This window comes from Lissotriton helveticus, chromosome 5_1 (genome assembly GCF_964261635.1).
Source record: "Lissotriton helveticus chromosome 5_1, aLisHel1.1, whole genome shotgun sequence".
Lineage (NCBI taxonomy): Eukaryota > Metazoa > Chordata > Amphibia > Caudata > Salamandridae > Lissotriton > Lissotriton helveticus.
Window position 1 is genome coordinate 1,117,396,769 of NC_136065.1, and position 21,600 is coordinate 1,117,418,368.

Sequence of the window (21,600 nt, forward strand, 5' to 3'; positions counted from 1 at the left end):
GAGGACGTAGAATTTCTGGGGACCCACAGAACCACCCAAGGTAAGTAGATATGTACCCCACGGAGAGTGTGTGCAGTATGTGAACACGACTGCGTGCTCCGTACAAGTCTATGTGCAAGTCATGGTTGAAGTTTTAAAGATTAGGCACCCTTCCCAGTGGACCCTGAAGAAACCCTGTGGAAGACAGAAGGCTGGAGAGCCACCCACCTGTGGATACTGTGGTACCCAAGTCACCTATCACAGGGAAGCCAGGTGTAAAGGTGTGAAGTGGTGTCCGAAACCGCCGTTGAACCCAATGGAGCACTTCAGGAAAGTGCCACTGCTGGAAGAGGAGAAAGTGTCTGGAGGAGTCCAAACATGGATTCTTGGAGACGAGTACCTGAAAGCAGAGGGGACAGTGTATATGTCACTCTGGGGTGACCAGGAGACTTGGAAGATGGATGCCCTCCGATGTTTGTTGCTTCAGTGAAGATGACGGTGACCTTGACTCTGTAGCTGCAAGCATCAGGCGATGCTGAGGATGACCAGGACCTGGATACGAGCTGTCCTACGAAGGATGGCATGTGCTTAAGTTTCGATGTCCGGTGGGGGCGCCAACAATCTATGCCAAATGCAACCCACGCAGGAAGTCAAGAAGGTGCACGGTTGGGACCAGCAAGGTCCAGGAGACTCACCACAAGCAGGGAAGTCAGGGCACACACGAGCAATCAGTGGAGCCCAAGGAAAACAAAGATGACCCTCAAATGGACCCGCAGGCCGGAGGCACAGGAGTCACGAGAGGACCTCAAACAGCTTACCAAAAGATGCAGGCCACACTACACATGATGCTCTGAGGCCAAAGATTCTGATCACTGGTGGTGTTCGAGGTTGGGGCTACCTGGAACCCGAATATCTTTTTACAAAGATGTCAGCAAGCCTTTGCAACTGCAAAGGGGCCGCGGTACGAAGGGGTTCAGTTACTGCAACCCCCACGAGGACTACTGGCCTCAAACTTGGTGCGAGATTAGAGCAGGCATCGGGTGCTGGGGAAAACCACCATGTCACGATGTCCCATACCGGGACCAGGAGGAGGCGGGATGAGGTGACCTATTTCCTCCTTACATTTCCCCTTTGTTTTGTTTACTGTCACCCATGGGACCTTTGGCAGAGGATGACAGCGGTCCCTTTAACTCTCCATGTTTCCAGGAAACAGCTGATTTCACGTGACCATGTCACATGCTCCAATGAGCTACGTGACAACCGAGGAGGCACACTTTTTAATGGGGTTTGGAACAGCTGAGGGGGTGACCCGGGAGTTTGAGGACGATGAGGGACCAAACAGAACACATCTTAAGGAAGAGAGGAGCGACTCCATCAAGCTGACTGACAAGTCCACGTAGGATAACAGAGAAAGGACGCCGCCGTTTGCAGCCGGCGCCCGGAGCCAAGAAGGTAAGGAGAGGGTGCCAGACCCTATTCAGCGCCATCAGCAAGCCAGCTGCGCTCCTGAGGAGTGTGGCTACCCGAGGTACGCAGCTGCATCTGCGGGTGGTTCAGGAAGGGGAGCCTAGCGAGGATGGATCTCTAGTCAGGGCAGGGGAGGGCTAAGAAACCCAGCGTAAGCTGTTCCCGTCTGAGTGATTATAATGTTCAAGTGCAGCGATTGGCACCCGGTGGTGGTACGGTGTGCTAGTGTTTTCTCTCACTCCCCTCCCTTTTGCCAAACAGCGGAAGTCGAACACAATCCCTAAAACAAGTATTTCTTTCTTTTCACTTTCATGCGTGTTTTTAAAGGGACAGTGAATAAATACCCTTTTTTGCAACGCATATTCTCTCTGCCTGTCTTTGCCCATTCACACACCACCTGTGTTGCAGAGCCCATGGAGTCCAAAGGAGCTCGGGATCTGCAGACCGGTCAACTTAGTTGCGGTGCCTACGAATGCAAGGTTGTGACTCCTTCACTCCAAGGGAGATTACTTCAGTAGGTCTTGATGCTTCACAGGCCTTGGTATGTTCCTGTATGATGCACAGGTACATACAATGCAGCATACTGGAAGGGAGATGAAGTCAGGTCCAAACGAAGTCATGAGTGCCCAGACGGTAGAAGTGCAGTGGTTTAAATTCTGAATATTATCCCACAATGAATCTAGGGACTAACACCTAGGAAAGCCCTTAAATGCCCTAGGGAAAGGGTTGGGAAGATTCAGGGGACCCTCCCAGGGGAGGGTCTGGACAGGGGGGAGGTTACTCCCATGTCCTTTGTCCAGTTCCGCACCAGAGCGGGAGCCAAAGGCTCCCGGGACTGGTTTGAACTGGACTATGCACAGGAACCCCAAATGTGCCCCTCAGCCAGACTTTAAGGTGCTGGCAAGCACACCCAACCAACCCTAATACACTAAATGATGTCTGGAAGGTGGTCACACCTCCCTGTGACAGGATGCCTATTGTTCTACCTGCTCCTGCTCAAGCTTGGCTCAGCAGCAGGAGGGCACAAATGTTTCTCTGGTTGGCAGCAACCATTTTGTGCTGTACAGGACTAGAAGGCTGGTATCAGGAACACTGAGAGCCTAACGGAGGGCTCTTCCAGTGCTTAGAATCATACCTCCCACATTGTTTTCGTTCTGGGGGTATTATTCCAACATGTTTGATATCAAACATGATAGGGTTCGTTCCAGACGTTTTTTAGATGTTCATCGTGCGATTACGAGGTGCACCTCTGTATAGTATATGGCTGCGTCACTGACAACCCAGGAGAATGGACTCCGTAGACTGCAGGGGTGTCCTGCTCAAACAGGGGCACCCTCTTGTAGTGTAGTTCCTATTATCCCAATAGGCTCTGCGCATTGGAATAATATCTTCAATAGTATAGATCTAGGGCAGAGGTTAACTAGGTCTTCTACTGACGATATTAGACTTAAAGTTTTTGGTTTTGCCAGCTAGCTCAGAGTTCACTAGAAACTTTCTCGAATAGACAAGTTTAACTTCCCTGGATAGACAAGAAGGGATTTAGTTTCTGACAACCATAGAACATGACAACTTTGCTCTCCCCCAATCAAGAGTGTATCTCTAGAGTCGTGTGAAAACAAAAGACAACTTATTTTACTCAGTCAGTACGTGCATTCTTAGTTTCACCAGTTTATAGAGAAAGGAAGAGACGGGCGTGTTCAATAAAAGATTTTATTTATTGATCAGTCTCTTTTCTCGTACAAGAGAAATGAATCGATATTATTGCGATACTTATGGTTAAGTAAAGTGCATACAATAAAAGCAGAAGTATAAAATAATACTGCAGAAGCATTGATATGGTTTCTAAGCCATATGATAGTTAAAATTGATAAAATAGATACATACATATATACATTTGACTAACCGTACTCAACTGGTGCTTCTAACCACGCCTACCCCAGTGTACCTGACCTAAGCCTAATACGTGGGCGGGAGTAGATAAGTAGCAGTTTAAGTTAAGTTTGTTTTGCCAAGTGACTGACTCAAGAATTCTCTGCAAGGGGTTGTTCAGTTCTGTACCTGAGATCTAGAATGGTTGAGGGCTGGTATCTCTCGTCTCTGGTCTTGATATTCCAGCTGCCTGCGAGGGCTGCTTGGAAGCGCCGGAGCTGGATTTCTCGGCAGGAGAAAAGCAGCGTCTCGTTCTCAGCGCGTCAGGAAGGCGGGGCAGCGCATGTGGGCTTCGCTCTCTGCTGGGCTCCTCAGCACGTCTCGCTGCTCCGATCTCGTCACCACCGCGTGTGTTTGCTTAAGGCAATGTCGGTAATATTTATACCTGTAAGGTGTCGAGATTGACGTATGGATGGACATGGATACGTCAATAAGGATGTCATACGAACGGGCTTGTTCGCACATTCTTTTGCTGAAGTTCTCACAAAACAATGGCCGCAGGGATTTTCCCAGGTTGTCATAGGTTTGATTTGTTTTGAGAACTCCGTATGCCTTATCAGGGGCTGGAGGAATAGTGCTTGTTTAATTAGATGGCATGCGTTATTACCTAATCAGATAACACGTTTCTGTGCCGTGGTGTGGCTTAATCAGATAACGGTTTTGCACCGTGGGTCGGCTGCTAGTTAAGTATTAACCAGAACAGGGCCGGGAATAGGGGAATCGATACAGAACCTATAGGAATACATCACACCCACTCCACGCTGACTATGTCCATATTTACAAGATCTAGGCATAGCAAATACACTAGTAGAGCATGTGTATACCGTACCACCCCAAAATACATCCATATGCATTTTGAAACATGAAATATACGAAACGATATATATATACATTATATGCACTCAAGCAGTATATTAATGCTAAATATCACGCATATTCATACATCATAATTAAAAAAATATGAAAATTACACATGAAATGGCTCTTAAGACAGAAGAAAAAAAATGCGAGACCATTTCATCACAAAATAAAATATTTATGAACAGGCTAGAGGGCGGCTAATGATTCTAAAGTTCCTAAAATAGAAATATAGTTCTCTAAGAATAGTCTCTACTTTAAGCAGAAGATGAGTGTCCCGAAAAATTGTAAATAATTTTTGGGGCCGCTGAAAAATAATGTTCCGCTGTCCGTAAACTGGAGAAAATTGTTCATGATACTTTATTATCAAAGTTGAAGGCCAAATTCATGGTGTTGGGAACGCCGTGTGCTAGCCTGCTCAAAAGCCATTATTTCTGCTCTGGTGAGAACATCATATCATTTAGACTCTCGAAAAAGCTGTCAACAGCTTCCTGTGAAAGTTCCATTAACTCGGAAAAAGATGTTACCATGCATTCGTGAGCATGATTGCCTTCATTGATGTTTGTATCAGCATAGCTGACAGAAGGTCGTACCTGATCGATGCTGCTTTCATCTTGAACCTCACTACCCCTTAATCGTAGTGGTGAAGTCTCCACGAATGCCGTCATCAGGATTGGTAGCCGCTGGGGACAGCACAATGCATGAGCCGTGACCGGACCCAACAAAGTTTCTGCATCCATTGGCGCATCCGATTGTAGCGTCAGACAGGTGTCCAACACGCATTCTTCTCCGCATAGCAAGCACCTTAATACAGGTAAAACACAGCTTTGCCACATTGGTCTAAATGAAAGAAACCAAGTCATGTTCAGGTCTCTAAGCCGGGACAGTCCAAGGATTTTAGATATCTGGTCCCGGTATCCAATGGCTAGGATTGTTTCTTCCCTTGTCGCAGGTGTTTTGTCTGTGACACGGTTTGCCATAGCGAAATAACAGGATCAAAAATAGGATTCCTGCCACTAGTCCCAAAAGGAGAGGAAGTCCACCAAAGACGGAATGGACAAAGTCTGGAAAAATACCCAGAATGGCTTTAAATGGTGTTAGAGCCCCTGAAAACACTGTCTTAAATACATTTGAGACCCCACTGGTATCAGAAATATTTAAGATTTCGTTCAGGATTTCTGCGAAATGTATGGGGGAATTAGTTGATAACAATGAATGAATCTCTGCCGTTGTCCTTGCAACTTGGAGATCATACGTTTCTTTTGATGACGTGAGCCTGGTCGGCGTCTGAAGGAGCACTGTTTTCATTCTGCTTAAAGTATCGACTCTAATGGAAGAAATTTTCAAATTCGGCCATAACCATGCCTCCCTGTCTGGCATTGCGCTGGGGAACAATACTCGTTCACAGCACATGACCTTCGCAGTCGTACTTATGAGATAAGCTACTCCGGGCACCAAGCTACAACATCTGCGGTCTACGATTATAATGTAACTCCCGTTCGATAGTCTCCTAAAGAATGGTTCTATTTGTGTCGCAGGTGTGCCTAGCTGGTGACATGAAAGGTTATTTGAGGACCCTTCACAGGCTCCGTGTTAACTAATACCATTACACAGAAGTGTACCGCTTAGTGACATGGCACAATTATTGCCACTAAGAAACACTTTCCGGCCTTTATTACTGACACAAGCATGTGAATAGGGCAAGTTCCATGTCGACTTAATGTACCCTTTACCCAATTTTTCGTACATGCCAGCCTGTATATATTTTTGGCAGTATTGAAACCTGAAAGAAGATATTGGAATATTAATTATTCCATGTATTATCCACTCACTGACAGGTCGTTCTGACATTGTCAATGGTAATCTCTCGAGTTTCTCAATGCTCAGGATTGTATAATCAGCACCCTTCTGTGCCATACTGATTTGTTTATCAGTAAGGTTAAAGATATTGAACAGTGACGTTGTGTTGATTAAACGCCAAGGCACATAGCCTGAACGCAGATTTTGTAACGTCCAGCCTAGTTGTACAATAGAACGCAATTGGGACTGACCGTGTTGTAACAACAGTAAGTCTTGCGATATTATGTCGATTGCTGAAGACACAATGCTGTCCAAAGAGTATATTCTGGAGGACAGAGTCATTAACCCATTGTCCACTACAGAAAGTGATTTTTCCAAATTAATACGGTCAATTTCCCGTATTCTCTCTGATGTTTCAATTTGAGTTATTTTCCAGGCTTCGTTATAAGCTGCATATACAGAGGCTGCTATGAAGCGTTTTTGACGCTGTTTGCATGGTCCCATAATGAAATCACGCAAGTCAGCACCATCAGTAAGTAAAGTTCGGTGTTGCTTAATTTCTGCCAGTGTGGATGTTTGTAGCCATTGAAGGCAGAGCTTGCCCACACTGTACGTGGTAATTATCCCTGGGTGTTGTCTTTGGGAATATCTAGGGTCTGGCCTGGTCAATTTGAACCCCTGTATTTTGTTCAGGAATCTGTCTTGACAGTTATTAGTATCTGTGGGCCAGATCAACCACTTTTTCCAATGTGGATGTGTTCTGTTTTGGCTTAATATATGGTTTACGTCTATCTCCTCATCTGTCGAGCTATTACTGTTTATCGTTGGCTTTGGAATAGACGGTTTGTTTAAATCTTTGATTTTGGCTAGGCCAAGACAGGTAGTTTGTTGAATAGTGTCATTCAAAAATATCATTTGTTCTGGGATCATGCAGGCTCTAAACAATGATTCTATACCTTGTACTTGCCATTCCTTTGTACCCCAAACACTTTTTACTTCAACATTTTTGTCCCAGTATTCAAAACCAAACGTACTCATTTGTTCAAAAAACGAGTCTGAATATATCAATTTAGTGTTTGTAAGCATGGTTTTTGTACCTGTCTTGTTTGATAATTTGAAATAAAACGTTTCTGCATTACTTGTGTTGAACCCTGAAAAATATGAATATTTGTCATAAAAGGTTCTTGAGCTACCTTTTGGAGGGGTTGCACAGTGTTCCCATTGATTATAATTTAGAACATTTCTAGGTTGTGCAGATTTATGCAGATAATGATTACTATAGTGATTATAGCAGAACATTTTATCATAATTAGATGAACCCTGCAAATAATCATGTTTTGTAAATTTAGCAGACATCACTAGGTCAGACATCATATTATTAATGCTTTCCACGTCCCAATCATCAGCAACTGAGCTTGGTTTTACAAAGTCACTCAATGAGATCTTGATTTGGTGTGGATATTTCAGGATTTCAACCGGACCATAGATTTCATAATCAGTATTGTCCCATGCTACCCCACCGGGTATAGGATTGGCTGTGAAGTTGACTGAAGAAAGTTCTCTTTTCTCGACGTGTGAAGACGTGTGTGGTTTGAGGACCAAGTTGATTTTCTGGCTTGCTGTGTCCATTTTAGCATATTTTCCCTCAATGAAGTGTCCCAAACATAGTATCATGATGAGCCAAAGTATGAGGATAAGTGCACCTAAGGCCACCCAGAATTCAATCCATGGAGAAATCAGATTTCTTTCAGTTGTTGAAAAAGTTCCTTAGCTTTGTCTTTAAAGGTTTTTGTTGATGTTTGTTCCTTTGATTCACTCAGGTTTTCAGATGAATCGCTGAAGTTGATGAAGTAACCGGATGCCGTTCTGTCTATTGTTCCAATAGTTTCAGGATTGATATTTGCTTTATCCGTGTGTTTTGTTGCAGCAGCATAGTCATTTATTACTTCATTGTAGATTGGTGTGTCTCTGCTAAATATTTTTATTTGGGTTTGTAGAGGTTTAAGTTCCATAGCATTGTTGCATAGACCTTGTTGTTGTTCTTTTGGCATTTCAAACATGAGTAGCCTCTTAGATTGAACCTCTGTGTTTGTAGCAAACCTTGGTGTTCTACTACTTATCGGGAGTCCACTTGGCCTACTGTTTGTTATCGGCCACATGATTGTGGTTTAACCAGGTCGATGGATACAACTCGGTTCTCCTTTTTACCAGCAAGGGGCGGTAGTACTACTGATCTTGTCCCGTTGATAGACAAGACAGGAACTGCTTTTCTGTAAGAAGGCCCAAATTCCTTCTTTACCGCGATCTTTTCTCTGACTAGATCCCCGACTTTTGGAATCCAGACAGGTCTTGCTGGGACAGGTGGTTTTTCTTCAGTGGTCGTTGGCTGTTGTTTCAACGTTATGTTGCTCAGGTCTTTCCTTGTTCCGTTTAAGTCCTGTAAAATAGCCAAACGATCTTTGATATCAAAGCTTTTTTCTTTAACCACTGAAGTCTGACTGTCAAGATCTAAGACCATCATTCTAGTTCCAAACAATAGTTCGTACGGACTGAATCCCCTCAGAGAATTTCTTGGCAGGTTATTTAGACTACGTTGGACACTTATTAGATGTTTGACCCACCCAGCTCCCGAACCTAATACCTTCGCTGTTATAGATTGCTTTATGCCTTTGGTTTTTTCTTTACACCATCCCGTTCCCTCAGGTAGGAAGTGAGAAGAGTCCCGCTATGCTATGCTCATTTGGCAATGTTTTTCATACGCTTTAGGGCAAGAAGAAAAAACATTCAGCCAAACGTAGTATGCTTCTAGCGTATATGCCATTATAGACTCGCAAATCTTTTTCTAACAGTCCAGACGTCAGCCGAGTGCTGGGGTCTACATCACAAGCGGAAACTAGTCTTTATATGTTAATTGGACGCTTTAGTTTTTATTGTTGATCAATTCTGGAGTGAAACGCCATGCTAATATACCGTTTCTCTCGCCACTGCGATCTCTATTGCAGTCTGGGCAGTTCTTTACAAAGATGTGATGATGCAGGCTCATACCTGGCCACCAGTACACTGATTGTAATTCTTCCAGAGAATCTTTTTGTTTAAGGTGTCTGAGACCCTTACCCATATGTGCGTCTGCTATTAACAAACCTCTCCTGTCCATGTTTGGAATCACTCTGTCCCCCACTCCAGGGATTCGAGCAAAAGGAACGGAGTTTGCATCGATTATGTATGTATAATTGAGTGGATAGTTGATCGGTAGTGCTGAGCAGTCGCCTTTTGATGACGTTTTCACCGCCAGCATAGTTTCACCGTCAATGTGTTTTACTGTACGCTTTTTCTTGACTACGGAAGCCGATTCAGTTGCTGCCGTTGTGGCTTTCTCAGCCAATGAATTCCCTCCAACGTGAACGCCATCACGCTGATGACTCACTGAATGTATCACGTGAGTTTTTGGTAGTTCTTTCTGTAAAAGAGCTACTTGTTCCCAAAGCACTTTTTGCTTTATTGTTGCACCTGTGTCATCTTTGTAACCGTTTTGAATCCATTTCTGTAAATCATTATTGTATGATTTGACGCAGTAATACGAATCGCACACAATAAGTGTCGGGAATTCGCGATCGGCATTATCTAGCGCCATTTTTAACGCTATTATTTCAGTTTGTTGTTCTGAATTATTTTCCACTGAGTGTGTTTTTGTAAGTAGAGGTCTTAATTTAGCTCCGCGCCACACTTCTTTTACAATTTCGCATGTGGCCTTGTAAGCCAGCTCTCCCCAAACTGAGGGTTGAGCATGCCCGTCTGTATGTATTACACAGGCGTACTGTCGTAAAGGCAGAATGTCGATTGGCAGAGGGTATTTTATTTCATATTCTAGATATTTTAATTCCTTTAATTCTGGATCAAAGTAGTATTTTACTTTGTCCGTCGCAATTGAATTCACCCATTGTATCCATTCTGGATTCAACGCTGTTTTTGGTAAATTACATGGGGTTGTTAATGCCTCAAAGGCTGACTCCGCTGTTCTGACTGTGATTTGTCTACCATTGGCGTTGTCTTTTTCTCTTGCTATAGCCGTTTGAACTGCATGAACAATGTTGTCTTTAATACTGAACTTCTTTTCAGCTTCTGTGTACAAGTGTGATTTGTATGCAATTGGTACCTTTTCTCCCTCATTAGAGGTCAGGTATGTGAATCCGCATCTTCCTGGGATGACTCGAATCACAAGATTGCGTGAGTTATCACGTGTTTCTAATTTTGTTTTAATTAGCATGTCTGTTTGTAAAGATCTCAAAATTTCTGTGTGTTTTGGAGTCCAATTGATTCTTTTAAAATCTGGTTTTATTAGATCATAAAGGGGTTTGATCCTTTCTGCGTAATTTGCAATGTATGTTCTTCCGAAATTTAGGAAGCCTAGAATTGATTGTAAGTTTTTTAGTGTTCTAGGAGCTTGGAGTACTGCACATTTCTCTAGTTAATTGTCAGCCAGGCTTTTGCCTTCACTTGATAATTCATATCCTAAAAACAGGACTGTTAGATGGGCAATTCTTGATTTTTTAAAGTTGAATTTGTAACCCTCTGCTGCGAACCCAAGTATTATGGTGTTCACTCTCTTCAAGTGAGTATCCAAGTCATCATCTGTTAGGTAAATGTCGTCGACATATGATAATGCCTCGTCATCGTATGTTTGTAGTAATTCTGTTACTCTCTTTGAGAATAATCCTGGGCTATTCTTGTGCCCCTGGGGTAAACGGCAGAAACTTTTTTGTGAGCCATTTACCGAGAACGCAGTCAAATATCTGCTTTCTGGTGCTATATTTTGACAAAAGAATCCATTAGAGATGTCTAATGTTGTTTTGTATTTTTTGCGTACTATGTTATTCATTAGTGCAGCACTATGTGAATTTTGCACTGCAAAAGTTTTGCAACATGAGTTAAGGTGTCTGTAATCCAAAACTAGACGATATGAGTTGTCTGGTTTGGAGACAGGAAACAAAGGATTGTTCATTTGTGAGGTGCAAGTTTCAATCACCCCCTGGTATTCAAGTTGATCTAGGATCTCTTTTACCTGTTTTTTAGCTTCTTGCTTAATTGGGTACTGCCTCTGTGCAGTAGGTTGTGATTTTAACTGGATTTTGTGAGGAGGAGAGTCCTCATCCCATCCTACATGATTTTTATATAAAGCAGGAGCTTGAGCTACTGCCCACTTTCTAGCAAGTGTATATTTTTTATGAATTGGAATGTGATTTGAGAAGGCAGGCATAATTATTTCTTCGCCATGAGGGCACTCTCTGACGAACTCGGGTGGCCAGTCTTTTTCAGCTAGAAGGATGTCATAGCCCTGGGAGAGATTATCCCAAAATAGTCCCCTTATTTTTCTAGTCTTATCCCCCTCTATACGCAATGTAATTTCATATATTTTGTGAGGTTTGCTAACTCTGGTGTCGGCAGTTTCCACTTGAATATATTCATTCGTGTCCACTGTCTCCAGATGATTCATAAGGGCTTTGCGAGGCTATGCTCACTTCTGCTGCGCTGTCTAGCATTGTCTGAGCCCATTCTCCGTTTTTCAGCTGTGTCCTCAGTATTCTCGGCATCTTTGATTACTTTAATACTGGCTACCTTCTTTTTTGGAAATTGTAACTTATTATTCGGATGAGCAGGTTCCTTGTTTTTGGACTTGACGTGCTCTTCCCTGTGTTCTGATCGTCCTCTTCTTTCCGATTTCTGCGAGGAAGTCTGAAAAGATTGAGAGGGACGTGTATCATTATCTTGATATCTATCAGGTTTCTTTATATTATCCCTATTTCTAAGGTTGTATTTTTTCCCAGAGGGCTCACTTTGGGGAGACCTGCGTCCTTGGTTCGGAGATCTTTCTCTCTGCCGAGGAGACCTTCCTCTGGACTGGAATCTTTTTTCTTTAGGATTGGATTGTTTGTTTCCATCCCAGCTCTTTTTTTGAGTGTTTAAATTATTTTTAATAAATATCTTTTCAGGACTTTCAATCAGTTGAGGTTTTACCGGTATTCCACCCAGACTATCTCTTCCTAGTTCTTCATAGGATTTCTCTATGATTCTGGCAATTTCAGTTGGTTGGTCTGCTATATCTGTCTCTTTTAACCTTTGGCGGATCGCCACGTTTGCTGCTTCTCCCTTTATGTTGGCTAATAATATTGCAGAGACCTGCTTGAAATCTTTCAGTAGTTTCATACCCAGAGTTAAAGCAGGTTCTGGACCATATTCATCTTGAATTTGTTTTAGCACATCTGGTATTACTGACATGGATGGTACACCATGTGTTTTTGTGTATATGGAAGCAAAGACTGTACCCCAGGTGTCACAGTCCTCCACGTGTGGTGCGATTCCCATTGGAAGACAGATAGTCAGAATCCTGTGTTTTTCTACCGGGTGGTGTCTGGAAACACCGCCTCTATTTGAGTGATTTTTTGTGCTAGCCAGAAAGGTATTTGTTCCCGTTTTGCGGGTACTTTACCCAGACAGGACTGTATGTTCTGTGGTGTAATTTTATTTGTGTTACCCTGATGAGGGGTCAGCTGTGGAATTTTATTTGCTGGTTGGATTGTTGAAGTCCGCATTACATATTGGACTAATTGTCTATGTATTTTGATTAGTTGTTTTAGCTGTGCTAAAAGATCTGGTGCAGACATTTCTTCAATGTCTGGATGTGGTGTATATCCGGCTAGGACCGGCCACGTTGCTCCTGGTCTACCTAGTGGACCGAGCCTGGTGATGTGAATATTATGTTTTAGGGCGCCATTAAACAAGAGCAGGTGCTCTTGGAATTTGAGTGGTACTTCCACCTCCTCGAAAGGAGTGTAGGTATCCGGTGGTTCCTCTATTTTATAATAGTGGAACTCTTTTGTTACAGCGTTTGCTGCTGGAAAGTTTATCCATGAATAGAATACCTCTGTCTGCCGATATTCGTGTGCCTCAATTACGAATATGACTGTACCACCTCTCGATGTCAGTCCATTTTCTATAAGTTTTAAAGTTATAGATTTTCTTATGTTGACCGGGATGAGTTGTGTCTCCGGGTCATTTTGCAGCAGAGTATTGTCTGCTACTAGGAGTTCAGCTGCTATTCTAACTGTCTCCCTTTCTTCATCACTGTCTATCATTTTACCGACAGGAAGGTTATTCTGTTTGTTTGCAGATCAGGTTTCTATGGAAACAAAGATTAGATGCACAATATTTTGGAACAGTGTATCCTTCAACGTTGAATAAACCAAGAACCATACATAGGAGTCTCCTCCTGCGAGGTTTGGCGGATATGACCTTTTACCCACTCCAGACGTCTTTGGAGCATTATGGGAAAAAAGGGGTTCTGTGTGAAAAAGCACGACTGAGTTACTCTAATGTCTTGCGTTAGTTTTATCGCCTTTCCAAACGTTGGGCGCCATGTAGTGTAGTTCCTATTATCCCAATAGGCTCTGCGCATTGGAATAATATCTTCAATAGTATAGATCTAGGGCAGAGGTTAACTAGGTCTTCTACTGACGATATTAGACTTAAAGTTTTTGGTTTTGCCAGCTAGCTCAGAGTTCACTAGAAACTTTCTCGAATAGACAAGGAGGAGTTTAACTTCCCTGGATAGACAAGGAGGGATTTAGTTTCTGACAACCATAGAACATAACAACTTTGCTCTCCCCCAATCAAGAGTGTATCTCTAGAGTCGTGTGAAAACAAAAGACAACTTATTTTACTCAGTCAGTACGTGCATTCTTAGTTTCACCAGTTTGTAGAGAAAGGAAGAGACGGGCGTGTTCAATAAAAGATTATTCATTGATCAGTCTCTTTTCTCGTACAAGAGAAATGAATCGATATTATTGCGATACTTATGGTTAAGTAAAGTGCATACAATAAAAGCAGAAGTATAAAATAATACTGCAGAAGCATTGATATGGTTTCTAAGCCATATGATAGTTAAAATTGATAAAATAGATACATACATATATACATTTGACTAACTGTACTCAACTGGTGCTTCTAACCACGCCTACCCCAGTGTACCTGACCTAAGCCTAATACGTGGGCGGGAGTAGATAAGTAGCAGTTTAAGTTAAGTTTGTTTTGCCAAGTGACTGACTCAAGAATTCTCTGCAAGGGGTTGTTCAGTTCTGTACCTGAGATCTAGAATGGTTGAGGGCTGGTATCTCTCGTCTCTGGTCTTGATATTCCAGCTGCCTGCGAGGGCTGCTTGGAAGCGCCGGAGCTGGATTTCTCGGCAGGAGAAAAGCAGCGTCTCGTTCTCAGCGTGTCAGGAAGGCGGGGCAGCGCGTGTGGGCTTCGCTCTCTGCTGGGCTCCTCAGTGCGTCTCGCTGCTCCGATCTCGTCACCACTGCGTGTGTTTGCTTAAGGCAATGTCGGTAATATTTATACCTGTAAGGTGTCGAGATTGACGTAAGGATGGACATGGATACGTCAATAGGGATGTCATACGAACGGGCTTGTTCGCACATTCTTTTGCTGAAGTTCTCGGTGAAATCAAAACAATGGCCGCAGGGATTTTCCCAGGTTGTCATAGGTTTGATTTGTTTTGAGAACTCCGTATGCCTTATCAGGGGCTGGAGGAATAGTGCTTGTCTAATTAGATGGCATGCGTTATTACCTAATCAGATAACACGTTTCTGTGCCGTGGTGTGGCTTAATCAGATAACGGTTTTGCACCGTGGGTCGGCTGCTAGTTAAGTATTAAACAGAACAGGGCCGGGAATAGGGGAATCGATACAGAACCTATAGGAATACATCACACTCTCACTTAGAACCAATCACCCTGCCCTCAGGATTGTAAAGGCCTGCTAAAGGGGTGACTTATAGGTTTTAAGTGCAGTGAGATTTAGATATAGTATACCCATATCTTTAGTAAGTGGTGCATGCACCAACTTACACGGGCTGCAATGGCAGGCATGTAGTTCCATGTTGAATGGTCTCTCAGGGGTGGCATAATACATGCTTCAGCCCATGGGAGACCTCTGAGGTACCTATGCCCTGGGCCCTTGGGTACCATATACTAGGGACTGACAAGGGCACACCAGTATCCAATCTGGGGTGAACCTAATTACATAACACAACAGTTTAAGGAGAAAGCAGATTGACTGGGGTCCTGATTAGCAGGATCCCAGTCAGACTAGTCAAAAACAGCATCAAATCAGGCAAAAAGTGGGGGTAACCATAAAAAGTAGATCCTACTTTCCTACAGTGAATAAAGATTCCAACAAAGACATGAAAATGTACTTCTACAAATGTTAAAGATATAATGTCATTTCAGAGAGTATTAACGGGCCTTCCATAATTTGCAGTTGTTGACCTCAAAATGCCTGGCGCTCTACAATGTTAACTTCATGCCTGCAGGTGATATTGCAGGCCAAGCTCTGACATAGCCTCCCATATCTCTAGTGTGGTGATCAGATTATTGCACTTGTAATGATGACAAACACTTTGGTACAAGGTAGGAGAAAACCAACATTCATAAGTAAACTAATGCCTGCCCTGCTCTGATCAACTGTAGCAACTTCTTTTGCAATATCACAAGAGCAGCCTTTTGGTGTGTGAACAAAGAACTGCAGCAGCATTCAGTCAGAGATGTTACATCCTTGCTGCCCCAGCCCATATTGCTTTTAGGTTGTAGAACAGCGTATAGATAGCCGAAGCGCAGTAGGAACGCAAATGAGTCCCTTCCATCTTCACTAATAATACTTTTAGACTTACTACTTGCTTTCTAGCCAAACTGCTTATTGGAATGCCCCACTGGGAGGCAGGACAGACCAAAAGAGGATTATTGCTGAAAAATGGAAGCAATTGAGTGTGATCAACCTCTTTCAGCAAACAATGTGAAATAAGTATAAGCACCTATTCAGTAGGGGTTTTAGGAAATAAATACATCACCTCTGGTATCATGTTTAACTGTTTCAATTTTTTCTACAGGCTGTGGCTGCTAACTTCTGTCACCAAATAAGATGTTACAAGAACCTGTCCAGTTGCATCTCCAAACTGTTTATTGATGTCAAAAGGCACACAATGATTTTAAGGTTTTTTATTCGGCAGAAGGGTTCTTGTATGTATCTGATGGAAACATATAGTAGAATTTTTAAAGATCCACATGATGCAAGTGGAGCCAAAGAAAACATATGAACTATCTAACTGGAAATGTCAACACTGAAACAGGGTAGGCGAGAAGGTGTATGCACAAGTTAATGCAATACATGGTCACCATTGAAAACATTCATAATATTCCCTTTAGAAAAAAAAAGAATTGAGCAATATGTAGCAATGTGTTTGCTTTAAGGTCGATTTAATGAATTACAAATACCCTTTCGTTGGACTCACCTAAATCCATGAGCAGGCTGTCCAGTTAAAAGGCCGTATGTACCATGCACATTAAATTTTCTTTTCTTTTTTTGCATGCAAGTTTACCTGCCATATTAAATTATTCGTGTTTGCTATTTTAGAGTAAAAAGTAATGTACCTGTTCCAATGCCCTTTTGTTTTCTCCTGTTGCCTCCCGGTGTGGTAGTATGAAGAGCTCTGCAGATGTTGGTAAACCCGGGAGAACTGCTACCAAAATTTGCTTCCCATTGACACCTGTTGCCTGGAAGACAGATACAAAGACAAAGTCATCTTTAGTAAGACTAAACAGAAGGGGCAGCGTGGCTTGGGGTCGTAAGCGGATTCAGTTACACATTCAACCCATGTACAGACAGACGAATAAAAAGAAAAGCGATTTTACGTGAAAACAGAAATTATGACCGACATATCTGAACTCTTGTTGAACTCTAACAAAACATTCCTAATTGCTGCGCAGTGCCAGGGGACGCTAGTCCAGTCCCTGAGGCGCACTGGATTAAAAAGAAGCTTCAAATCACAGAATGCAGGATCCCGCCTAGGAGCGGCCATGCAGCACTTGACAGCCTGCGCGAGGATTCCCAAGAACATTAATTAGCAGCAAGTTTCCAGGTTTTGACAGAGCACGTGAGGAGGCCGCCGCTCGGAGCACCTGCTCTCCGGAGACGCACTTCATGGATGAAGAACAAGGAGTGGATTTTTCACAGCTGAGTTAGCATAGGCCCGCTGATTAATTGCCAGCTTTACCACGGTGCAGCTGTACGCCATCCTTTGACCCTGATGAGGTGGACGCATTGCCACAGGCGAGCTTCACTGCCGCTACGGTAGCACAGGAACAAGTAATGCACACTATTAGTAACATTCAATTTGTGCAGAAAATCTCAGGAACCAGAGAGCAGACTGGTGGAATGAGTTGCTGCCCTAGGCAAAGTATCATTTGTTAGTGTTGCATTTGCTACTTGTGGGGATAACCTGACACCTCGCAGCTGATAGTCGACTGGTATTTACTCGTATTAAAACATATGCTCCTGAGAACATTTATTGGACGAAATTGTAAGGGTTTATTCGGGAATCATTGAGAAAATAACATTTAAATAGGAGTGTTTGTCTGCTATTGTGTGACCATAAGTGGAAGTACTAGTGTTAAGGGGGAAAAGTATTTTTATTGAAGTTTCAGTGCTGTGTTGGTTCCAGACAAAAAGTATTCTGTTCAGGCAGTGATTTGATTCATGCAGCTAAAGAAAATATCACACAGACTTGAAAATCCGAGGGGACCCTTTGCAGATAGACCCAGCATTTGCCGTGAGGGGAACGGCCAACATTTGTCAAATTCACCTACCTCTGCCGAAGCCATTGCCACGCCATTTGCCACGTCGCTAGGGCCGTCGGAGCAGCCGTGAGGGGAACGGCTAGTGCGCCTACATTTCCCAGAGGGATCTGCGAGGCGCAGGGCTCGTGACGCTGCCGGAGGGCGCCAGAGGCCCTCAAAATCGGCCCGGCCCTCCCGCAGCGAGGGACGCGCACGGGCAAAGCCCGGGCCAAGGGAGGACCAGAAAGACCAGTAACTAACACACATACTAATGAGGGAGATAATAATGAATATGAGGCAGAGAGGCTGCTTGATCCTTCTGTGTTAAACGAGACTAGCCTTACTGCCCCACCGAGTAATTCTGCTGAAGAGAACACATCTAATAACACCGCCCCATGCTCCTCCATAAGGTCTTCCATTAAACATAGTACAAGACCACGAATCCCAAAACAATCTGTGGGATCAGCACCTATTGCCAAGAGGAAGCGGGGAGGGGGCGCACAAAAAGGAAGATGTCCAAAGATAACAAAAACCTCTAAAGCGACTAATAATATCACAGAAGAGACTTTGACGTTGCAAGTTAATATATTGTCACCATCTGTATCGACATCTATTTCACCTATAATATCGCCAACTACTAAAAAGACCGACTTGGTTGGGCCTTCGCTGCAATTACCCGAAGGCTTCATGGCTCAGGTTGAGTAATTGATTAAATCCCTAGTTTTAACTCTCTTAGAGAGGACAAAGGTAATTAGTGAAAGATTAGGGAAACTGGAGGAGATTACTACAGATAATTTCAGCATATTAAGAAAGCTGGTCGAGTGCACATCGAAGAATAGTATGACGGAAGACCCCTCATTAGGATTACCCGCAGCTGCAGTGACCCTGCCATCTACCACGATTGCAATTAATACATCTCCGTTGGTACATAATAGTAAAAGCAGTAGCAATAGCCATGTTTACACACTTTCTAAAAGTGGGGCAAAGGACCTAGAAAGAGAGGGATGCCGAGGGGTGAGGAAGGAGAGGCAGGTACTGAAGCATAGTGCCGTGGTGCAGACCAAAGATAATTCATCGGCGGACAAGGAAACATCCAATAGCATAAAGCAAAAATGTCCCTTAAATTGTATTGACTTGCCACCTGACTCCTTCCCATATGTCGTTGTACTCACTGGGGTCCCTGAGTGAAAGAATGACAAAATAGAAACTTACCCAGAACTAAAAAACAAGGTAACCTTTTGGTTAAATAAGAATAGACCCCTCCCGAGCTATATAGACGGGGAGATCCTGTACGTTCGAAGAATAAGCTGGGTGGGGCGAAGACCCAAGGATACTGCTGGCGATTCTAATATCGTCAATATCGGTGAGTCCGGTTAAGCGCGGCTGCGCTTAACGTTAGAACGGAACGCTGTGTGTCGGCCGACCACGCGTTACCCTTCCGAACTTGACCCTGTATTGTTGGTGGATGCTGCGGAGCACAGTAGTTATCTGCTACGTGTTGCCGTGGTGGATTGAATTGCTATTTTGAAAGCAGCGGAGCGCAGAGTGTGTTCTGCCACGCGCTACCATTTGCTAGTGCTGTCTTATACTTCGTGTTTTAACGCGGAGCTATGTGAGTCGGGTTGGCCACTAGCTACCGTGTTTTTTCCCTTGCTCATTCATGTGTGATTGGTACAGCGGAGTTCAGTAGTGTCGCTACGGGCTACCGTGTGTATAGGAGTACCTTTGATCATTGAAAGGATCAACATGATTCTATAAGGATTATGATGATACAATACTCCTAGAGCTACAGAGTCCTGTGATTTAATCAAGCCGTTTTATTGTTCTTCTACTCATCTGGATGGTACTGGGTGTCAGTACCCAGTAGAGAAAGCCTTGTTCTCTCGTTTCTTGATTTGGGGCTTATGCCAATTAATTTCTGATACTTTTCCAAGGACTGCAATTACTAATTTGGCAATTACTGAAAGAAGGTGTGCTTCTGGTTACTTTCAGGTATTCCAACATCCTAGTGAGACCATAACGAGAGTAGCATTTTAAGTTGCATGTGGTGTATAACTGTGTCTCATGTTTATGTCTTTCAGAGCCTATAATCCCCGCAGTTCCTTCCCCTTCCCTTATATCCCTCGCCTTATGGTTCGAACTCCCTGTTACCAAAGTCAGGGAGTTGGCAACATAAGGAGGTGGACCCCTATATAGCAACGATCGGATCCTGTGGAGCGTAATCCTGACAGAATTACGCGCCCACGAATTGTGCTCCACCCGATCCGGTGGTTGAAGGGGTCATGGCCACTATGGATGATGTTCTCCAGGCGCTGGTTTTAGTGCAGCAGGAACTGATTTCCTCCAAGGCTGAAACAGCTGCCTTGAGGGAGAAAGTGGATAAGTTAGCTAGAAATCTGTTTGTTGCCTCCACAGCAGCTCCACAAATACAAGTCACGGTGCCTCCTACCATTCCCTTGGCGAGTCCTGAAAGATACTCTGGTGATCCATCAAGAGCCCAGGTCTTCTTGACGCAAATCATGTTGCACTTTTCGTGCAAACCATCATCCTTCCCCACCAATCATTCATGGGTGGCGTTTGCAATTTCGTATTTGAGTGGTGATGCAGCCATTTGGGCAGTACCCCTAGTACAAAATGACGATGCCATACTGTCCAACTGGACGGCGTTTCGTGCGGAGTTCGAGAAAGTCTTTGATAGAAGGGCCACCACCTTTAGCGCAGACAAAGAGCTGTTGGAGTTGAAACAAGGGAGACAGGACTTGGTATCATATCTTACGACCTTTAACAGGTTGATAGCGGAAACTGCCTGGCCAGAGGAGAAGCGAATGTCGCTGTATTACCAAGGTCTGAAAGATGGGTTAAAGGACATCATTGCTCAAATAGATCCACAACCCCTCACATGTGTGGACATGATAAATCTTTCTCTAAGGTTAGACGGCAGGCTTACAGAAAGGGGAGGAGAACATCGTAAAGCAGAGAGGGGCTACTACCGGTCTGATTACTCTCCGCGAAAAGGTGGGAATCCTACAGAGACAGGCAGCGAACCTATGGAGATAGGGGCAGTTAGAGCACCTTTGTCCAGGGGGGAACGAGAGAGCCGTAGATCCTTGGGTTTATGTATGTATTGTGGAAAAAAGGGGCATTTCGTTAAAGAATGTCCCGTGAAACCCAAGAATAGAGGAGGCTGGTCTAGAAATAAGAGAGTCGCAGTGTCATCCACTTCTGCTGAAGACGCACCAATCGATGGTGCGGGAAGAAACAAAGAGGAAACTCCCTTCACTCACAGCCTCCACCATTCAGGATCATGAATCCCACATAGTGCTTCCGATGACCTTAGAAAATCAGGATCAGGTCCATCAGGTGATGGTGATGGTAGATTCAGGAGCCACAGGGAACTTTGTGGATAGCGGTTTGGTTTCTACATTGGCTCTTCATAGGGTACGTAGGGATAAACCCGAAGAAGTGAGGGCTGTGGATGGGAAACCATTGAAGTCAGGTCTCATAACCGAACAGACAGAAAGTCTAGTCTTATCTGTGCCTGTAAGTGGAGGTACTCATCGGGAAGAGCTAAGATTAAACATCATAGATGCTCCCCAGTATGAGGTTATTCTGGGTATGCCTTGGCTGAGCTATCACAATCCCACAGTACAGTGGAGGAACAAAACCATACAGTTTTTAGACCCCGGCTGTGAAAATCATATCATACAAGATCCAGACACACAGGCGATCACCTTGTAAAACACTTACAGTATAGCTACTGCAGCAGAAAAGGTGGTGGTCCTGCCTCAGTGTTATCAAGAGTACAGCGATGTATTTAGTGAAATCATGGCGGAACAGCTACCTCCGCATAGAGAGTACGACTGTCGCATGGATTTGGTGGACGGAGCTATTGTACCATCTTGTAG

At 43.8% G+C, this 21,600-nt stretch overlaps 1 protein-coding gene across 1 annotated transcript in view; it reads right to left on the minus strand.

Annotated features, from left to right (window-relative positions):
• The window catches only part of LOC144752596 (VPS10 domain-containing receptor SorCS1-like), a 1,975,184-nt gene that overhangs the window by 216,111 nt on the left and 1,737,473 nt on the right, over nucleotides 1–21,600 (minus strand). The window contains exons 23-24 of the mRNA XM_078640477.1: nucleotides 16,511–16,633; nucleotides 9,541–9,549 (exon numbers count right to left, since the gene is read on the minus strand). Coding sequence (XP_078496603.1) covers nucleotides 9,541–9,549; nucleotides 16,511–16,633 — 132 coding nt within the window. The remainder of the gene's footprint in view (nucleotides 1–9,540; nucleotides 9,550–16,510; nucleotides 16,634–21,600) is intronic.